The sequence below is a fragment of the Phodopus roborovskii genome, unplaced genomic scaffold (assembly GCF_943737965.1).
Source record: "Phodopus roborovskii unplaced genomic scaffold, PHOROB, whole genome shotgun sequence".
Taxonomy (NCBI): Eukaryota; Metazoa; Chordata; class Mammalia; order Rodentia; family Cricetidae; genus Phodopus; species Phodopus roborovskii.
The window spans coordinates 17,938,095-17,946,902 of NW_026126480.1; the positions used below are offsets into that span (position 1 = coordinate 17,938,095).

Genomic DNA, 8,808 nt, shown 5'->3' on the forward strand with positions numbered 1-8,808 from the left:
GCAGGTCCCATTACTTTGTTATGCAAAGTAGCCTCTCTTTCATTATAGTTATTATAGCTTTCCAATTCTATCCTGACTACTCTGACTTTCTTACTCTATGCCAAATATACCCTCTTTTTCTCTCCTGATCATTGCTTTTTAGAACTGGTGATTAAAAAAATGTATCTAATGCAAGCTTCCAAACACTTTTGTTTATTTACTTGATATAAAGACATAGAAATATCTATATTCATATCACTTTGTTAAGTCCCTTAAAGGATATAGGAGAATTCTGAGATGTTTTGCAAAATGTCTAGTATGTTTATACCAGAATTATAGTAAGAATTGTGATAAGCCCCCTCTATCTTGAACATAGACAACATCCAGCTTTTGGTACTGATTTTTAAAAACTAACAATTATCTTATTCTAGTGGGCCATAAAAATAAAAGATGTCCAAGTTAACTCTATTGTTATTATACAGACAATTACACAATTGGAAACTGAATTTACTGGAGGAGAGAACACTGTGGCAGAGGGATGTTTGTGATGGGGATGGGAAAACTAAGAGTCAACCCTGATGTGAATTTAGATTAGCTACAGTTTGTGCTATACAAATAAATGTCACAATGGACCCCCATGTCTGTATTTCATGTATATACATGGAATAAATGTGTTGTAATTGAATTTCCTATTATAATATCATGGAGTTTGAAAAGAAAGTTTACAAAGCATTTTATGACTAACAAAGCTGTCATTTTAAAATTTAATTACAAGATTGCTTGGGTATATATGTTAATTTCAGGGTCATTTCATCCAAATGACTCTCCTCTGGTTCTGGTTCCAGTAGGCACCATTGAGTGAATGAATGGAGACTGAAAATGACACCATGGTGACAGAATTCCTTATTTTGGGCCTAACAGATAGTCCTACATTACGTGCCATCTTATTTGTGTTTTTTCTACCAGTTTATATAGTGACTATATTGGGAAATATCAGTATAATCCTCTTAATTCGAAGCAGCCCACAGCTTCATACCCCCATGTATCTGTTTCTCAGCCATTTAGCCTTTGTGGACATTGGATACTCCACATCAGTCACACCCATCATGCTCATCAGTTTCTTAAGAGAAAAAACTACCATACCTCTCTCTGGCTGTGCAGCCCAGCTTGGCTCTGATGTAGCTTTTGGAACTACAGAATGCTTCCTGCTGGCCACTATGGCTTATGACCGCTATGTGGCCATCTGCTCACCTCTGCTCTACTCTACTCAAATGTCCCCAGCTGTCTGCTTCTTCCTGCTGGGGGCATCCTACTTGGGTGGATGCATGAATGCCTCATCTTTCACAGGTTGTTTTGTGAACCTAAACTTCTGTGGCCCAAATAAAATCAACCATTTTTTCTGTGACCTCTTCCCACTTGTAAAACTCTCTTGTGGCCATGCTTATATCGCTGAAATATCTCCATCCATCTCCTCAGCATCTGTCCTTGTGAGTACACTAACTACCATCATTGTGTCCTACATCTACATCCTACTCTCAATTGTAAGGATGCGCTCCACGGAGGGAAGGAACAAAGCTTTCTCTACTTGCACCTCCCACCTCACTGCAGTCACATTGTTTTATGGGACAGTTTTATTTGTGTATGTGATGCCCAAATCTAGTTATTCAGCTGATCAGGTCAAGGTGGCTTCTGTGATCTACACAGTGGTGATCCCCATGCTGAACCCTCTCATCTATAGTCTGAGGAACAAGGAGGTGAAAGAGGCTATGAAAAAATTAATGGCCAGAACAAATTGGTTCCTGTGAAGTAGATCAGACAAAATTCCACTACTAATAAAATCAGTGACATGAGGCACATTGATTGAATTTTTCCATGTTATTTATTTATACCCCAAACATTTGTATAGCTAGAAGCTCCTATATATACAAACATTTGACATTTATTTCCATTTATAACTTAAAAAGTATCATTTTTACATGGACACCTGTGGCATCAAAGTGAAATGTGGATTTTTTTTAAAGGTAAGAATACTTCACACTGGGCAATCTATGGGGCCTCTAGTAGTGGATCAGTATTTATCCCTAGTATACAAATGGACTTTGGGAGCCCATTCCACATAGAGGGATACTCTCTCAGCCTAGACACATGGGGGAGAGCTTAGGCCCTGCTCCAAATGATATGACTGACTTTGAAGACTCCCTATGGAAGGCCGCACTCTCCTTGGGGAGCAGAAAGGGGATGGGATGGGAGTTGGTGGAGGGAGGAAAGGGAAGGTGAGGGAACTGGGATTGACATGTAAAACAAGCTTGTTTCAATTTTAAATAAAAAGTTATATATAAAAAAGAACACTTCATGGAATAGTTTATAACTTTAAATATTCCCAATTTGTCAATTTTGTAATGTCATTTGAGTAGACATATTTCAAAACTCAAAAGCCTTTTAATCTCCTATTTAAAATAACACTTAGGAATAAAATTTCCAGGAGATGTGTAACAAATGGAATGTCTGACAAGTTTGGGATTCATGCCCCTTTGCAAGGGCATTGCAAGGGCATCCTGGAAACAGTGAATAATATCTCAGAAAAAATAATTCTGCTTATTTTCTTTTAATTTTATCCAGAATGAAAAGGAATCATAATGCCTCTATCTTACCATTACAAGATACAACCCAGGTAACAGAGGAAACTGACTGAATCTCAGCCCAGATCTGCTGACTTAGGTCTACATACATAGGTGTTAGAGTTGTATTTAGTGGCAAACATTGTCCTGGAGGATGAAAATAGGAGGGTGAAACTGTATTTGTATGATAGCAAATAGACAGGAAATTGTGGCTCAATCAGAGAACACCCTTGCCACTCTCTTCTAACCTCTCAAGGAGGTATTTCTGGTAACTGATTATCCCACGCATGATCAATCTGTCTGTGGCAGTTTCTCCCTGTATCTCTTCTAACAATGACTTCTGATTAATAATTTGGTGACTACATTTTTTATTAACACAGTTCTAGTGTTGGGCAAACCCTGTGAAGGTATGGAAATACCAGTGCACAAATGGACTTCTTATCCTTGGACTGTTCACTGGCCAGATCAAGCAGATGTCACCTTCTCCTGGAAACTCTTTTGGGATTTCTCTGCTTATGGTTTTGAAATTTGTTCTCTATACCTCGTCACTTGTATCAATATGTACATAGACTTTCACCAATGCAGCAATTCTAGGGCAGAAGCCTGCACAGACATACATGGCCTGCGGCACTCAAGGGTTTGACTTATGCCTGGGAAAAAGACGTTCAGTGTCATGGTGTGATTCTGAACTTTGTTGAGTGAAAATTTTCATTGTCTGTTTCTTCATATTTCCTTCCACACTTTGCTTTTGAGGAAGGCAATAGTATTGATGTCCCCACACATAAACTGTCTTGGAGGATAGACAAATTTCTTCATTGGTGTTTGCTCTAATACCATCAATGTCAGTGTGCTGTACTGAATTGGTTATATCTCTAACTAATATCTTTTATCATCTACTTTCTTAATACATACTACCTTGTATAAAGTGTCATCTTTTTTTTTTTTTTCATTGCTGTGACCAAATACCCGACAGAAGCAACTGAAGGAAAGAAGAGTTATTTGGTCCACAGGTCCATCATAGTGGGTAAACATGGCCCTGGAATGACTGGTTTGTGGTGCCAAGAACTTATGACTTATCACTATTGCGGTTAAATAAGGATCAGGATAAAAAAAAATAGGTCAAATAGTTGTTTATTCAGGGAGAAATAACTTACAAGCTAAACAGATGAACACCAGCAAGTTTCACCGGATGCTCTACTCTCCACAACCCACCAGCAAGAAAGCCTTCCCAGGCTCCTCCTCAGACCTAGTTCCCCAGGTCACTTCCGCCCCTGGCCCCACCCCCCCAATGGGTGTGGTCAGTGCCACAGAAGGAGACAAAGTGAATATCTCACTACATATCACATTAGTGAGACAGGAAGCAGAGGTCTTAGGGTACATGCAGAAGCTATTATCACCTTGAAGGCATATCCCAAACAAAAACTATGTCACAGCTCCATGGATTCCACAGCCTTCTCTCCTAAACACAGTTCAACCAGCTGGGGAGTAAGTAATCAAATACATCGCTGTGAATGGGGTGGGGGTGGAACATAGCTTTTTACATACAAATTATAACAGTTCTGGTACTCTCACAGGCATGGATTGACCTTCCTGGTAAGCCCTTCTAAATGGTCAGTCTACCTCTGTCTTTTTCCTTCATTCAAAAGAAAGATAAATATGCAGCATCTTTATCTGAGTCTTTTTGGTTCAGAAGTTAAAATTTACAACTGATTATTATAATTTCATAGAGAGATATGCCACATGTTTTTCAACTCTAAGGAGTTCAAGTTTTAACTTACCTAGCTGTAAGGTGTGTGGGTAGATATGACCTTGGTATAGGCCTTTTAGGGAATGAGGTAGATTTGTGTTCTGAGTAAACATGAAAGAGCAAGGTATTATCTGTGCAAATGGAAGAAATTATGCAATTTAGTTTGTGTGGATGCCCACATGTTTTCATATTTGCTTTTGGTGTGGTTTTTTGTTTGATGCTGAAGATTGAGCCAAAAGTCTTGTTGCTAGATAAGCACTCTACTACTTAGCAAGATCCATGACCCTGTTTTTGCACTCTGAGATCTAGAATTTGATCCTTACCCTCTACTACTGGGAAGGCATTCAGGCCTTCCCAAAGAAACAATGTCTTTGCCCATTACTTTACCAAATTTTCAGAAGCAGCCAAGAGTGTTGGGGGTGTGCATACTCCCAAGAGTAAGGTAATAAGGAATTGGGGATGAATTGTGACTTTCTAAAATATGCATGAAGGATTTGCAATTTTCAAGATCATTGACTGTTACTTTATCTGGGAACAGATTCATTGCTGATATAATATTTTAGGAACATTGCTACTAGAGTAAACTAGGTTTCCCATCCAGTATGACTAGAGTCCTGGTTTTGGTTGCAAACATCACAAAGGACAAAATTATACTAAAAAGAAGACACATATTTGGATGCTGTTGCTATATGCCAATGAAAGCCATGCACTATCTTAAAATTAAAAAAAAAAGCTGTGGGAAAGGCATGGAACAGATTCTCCCTCAGAGCCTGAGAAGAATCAGCATTAATAGTCCCTCATTCTTGGGCTCCAAACATCCGGAAATGCAAGACATGCATCTATATAAGACATTTAGTTTATATCACTTGGCAATAGTAGCCCTATCACACAAAAATACAATTGCATGTTTAATTTACCCTCAGGTTTCACTATAAACTAAAAAAATAAAAAAATAAAAATAAAAAAAACCCAATAAACTCCTGGAAGAGAAGGTAATGGAGGATAGGAGAATACCAGGAACATTTGCTCAAAGATGCCTTCTTTAAAAATGACAAAAGTAAAAAGAATATCAGTAGCAATGAAAGAATTTTTACCTGAACACTCTGAGTCAATAAGCAAGAATCAATGATAATGATTCTACTCCCACTGAGAGCAAGCCAAAGTTGTTCTCACGTGTGTGTGTGTGTGTTTGTGTGTGAAATCTTTACTTATGATCTGTAAGATTCCTAGTTAGAAGTCAGGGATTTAAACTGTGAAATATTTAAAATTAGTTTTTGTTTCATTCCATTTTTCTTTAAAAAAACTTCCTGGCCTATATAAAATTCAGTAATATTTCCCTTCCCCAAAATGGGTAGGGATTTAAGAACCATAAAATTTCTTGTTATTTTTTTTAAATACTTAATTTTTTTTAAATGCTTAAAACTCTAAGGGCAAGGGATGAATTACTAGGGTTGACAAAAATCATTATATATTATACCTGGGTTAATAGTTATAGGAACACATGTACTAGTCAAAACTCACCAGTCTGCATGTTCAAATTTGTGTCTGTAATCATTTCATTAAAGCATTGCAAAAGACTATATGTGAGAGCTGGTTTTATTCCCCTCATTTTAACATGACCCTACAAGCTTGTTGATAAAGATATCAGCTAGTAATCTACACAATCCAACAAAAAACTAATTATTTCTCAAAACTGCTGCCTACTCTCTCTTGAACCTCACCTAATTTACTATGTTTGGATTCTAGATTTTGCAACCCATTGCTTTCTTCAGTTGATTTTTTATTTAAAAATATTGTTTCTTCCATAAAGCAAGTTTATTGATAGTAAGTTTTTGTTATTAATTAAATTTAATTTGTAAAGAAAACAAAATTGGATTCACTTATTATTTAAATGACTCATAGATTCTAATTTAAAAATGTCAGGTATACTATGCTTTCAAGAGACACATCTATAATAAACTTTAACATATTTCTTTTTGTAAGAAATTCCTTTTGCATCCTCAATTTTGAGTGATACTTTGTTTGGGATAGAATTCTGTATTAACAGTTAAGAATATTTTTGCACAAAATGTCACTGAAATCTAGTTTCTATCATTTATTTTCAATGTAACCTATCATTTTAAATTTTTTGCTTCTTAAAAGAAAGGCATATTTTATAGTCTACAGGTCTCTCTCTCTCTCTTTCTGTCACCTTCTCTCTCTTTACCTCACCTTTCTTATAGAACTGAGAATCAAATTCACCTGCTAAGCAAAAATTCCACTATTGGACTATAACCTCTTCTCACTGTCCCTTTTTGGTTTCTTGTAGCTTTTTCATTCTTTTCTAAACTGTTCTCATACTTTCCATGTTTGCATTTTTCAGGCTTTAAAAACAATCAGCTCATCTTCTTTGGACCAATTTGGACATTTATTGGTGACTGTCTTCCAACACGTCTTCTACCTCCTGGCCTCCCATTTTGAACTTCAATTTTCACTTAACATCTCTCAGAAAGCTTCTGGAATACTTATATGATTGACACATCTTCCATCTACAAATCCTGATTTCTGTTGTGATTTAGTAATGCACCTATTGAATCCCTTAATTATGCTTCATTTCTCAGATTCAATTTCCCTTTTTATTTTCCCACCCCTTTTCATACTTCTCTCCCCCCCCCCACTTCACCTTTCTTTCCTTCCATTTGTGTGTGTGTGTGTGTGTGTGTGTGTGTTTACAATGTTTGAATTATTTTCATTTGACCCTCCCTTTGCCATGCCTTGTTAGTTTTTATTATTGAGTGATGGGTGGTGAAGAAAAACACTGCAGAAATTAGATAAACATATGTTCCTCTAAAATCCATTTTATTTTGGAGTTCAAGAAATTGGAGTATCAGGTTGACCCCTTTGAGGAAATGGAAATACTGTGCCAAAACAGGTCAGTCACACAGGAAAAAAAAAAAAAAAAAAAAAAACAAACTAGTGTCTCTGTGTATAGTATAACACATAAATTTGCATTCCAACCTACTACTGGTAGCATTTGCAGTTTGGGCAATTGTTTGTAGCTGAGCAACATATAGATTATCCTAAAGTCTTACTGAACTAAAGGAATCTCAAATAAAAGATTATGGAATTATAAGTTCACTCCTCCTCAAACTTATGTAACTCTGACAAATGACTACAAAACTCAAATCTTTACTCAGATTATCAGCTTACTCCTGTCCAGTTATTTGTTATGTACCTCGAAAACAAATTTCTTAGTATAAAATGGCTATGAGAATTTCTAACTCAGTTCTCTAGTGCCTTGCACTCCTGAAACCTGTTCTCAGAATTCTTAGCTCCACTATAATCCTTGGAGTATAAGCATAACTCCATGTACACAGCCTGGCATACTGCTATAAAGTTCCAGAACTTACCATTTTGCTAAATCTTATAATTCTTGTAAAGCCAGAAAGCCTCACCAGAAACTCCACCAGGAAACATCTACAGCTTGTAAACAGTTTCAGAAAAATTATCAGAATATAAAATTGATATACAAAATCAGATGCCTTCCTATATACAAATCACAAATGGACTGAAAAAGAAATCAGGGAAATAATACTACTCACAATAATATCAAAAGATATATATCTTAGGGTAACTCTAACAACGCAAGTGAAAGACTTTCACAATGAATATTTTAAGACACTAAAAAAAAAAAAAAAAAAAAAAAAAAAAAAACCAGAAGAAATCAGAAGATGGAAAGTTCTCCCATGCTTATGGATTGGGACGATTGATATAGTGAAAATGGTGCAATTCCCAGAAAAACTACAGCATAGTTTTCACAGATTTTGAAAGTACAATTTTCAGCTTCCTATGCAAACACACACACAAAAACACAAAAACATGAAAGTGAAAACTATTCTGAATAATAAAAACTACTAGAGGTATCACCATTCTCAATTTCAAGTTGTACTATATAATTATAGTAATAAAAACAGCATGATATTGACATAAGAACATACATGTTGATGAATAGAATCAAAGTGAAGGCCCAGACATAAGTTCACATACCTATGGACACCTGATATTTTACAAAAAAGCCAAAAGTACACAATGGAAAAAAAACAAAACAAAACAAAATCGGCAACTTCTTTCAAAAATTGTACAGGTCAAATTAGATGACTATATGAAAAAGAATGCAAATACATCTATATTAATTATATTACACAAAACTCAACTCTAAATATGTCAAAAAAAATCTCCATGTAAGCTTGGCTATCCTGAATCTGATAGATAAGAAAGTTGGGGATAGTCGTAAACTTTCTGAATATGGAGAAGAATGCAAATAGATCTATACTAGTAAGGAAACACAATGGGATATTATTCAGCTGTTTAAAAATGAAATAATGAGATTTGTGGATAAATAGATGGAGCTAGAAAAAGCAAATCAAGCAAGCAAGCAAACAAACGACAACAACAACAACAAACATCCTGGGCATATTAAGCCAG

At 35.9% G+C, this 8,808-nt stretch overlaps 1 protein-coding gene across 1 annotated transcript; it reads left to right on the forward strand.

The window, feature by feature from the left end:
* Positions 1-845: 845 nt before the first annotated feature.
* Positions 846-1,784, forward strand: LOC127228157 (olfactory receptor 481). The gene has a single exon (XM_051192633.1). It carries the CDS (start codon positions 846-848, stop codon positions 1,782-1,784), a length of 939 nt encoding a protein of 312 aa, XP_051048590.1.
* The last annotated feature ends 7,024 nt before the right edge of the window (positions 1,785-8,808 follow it).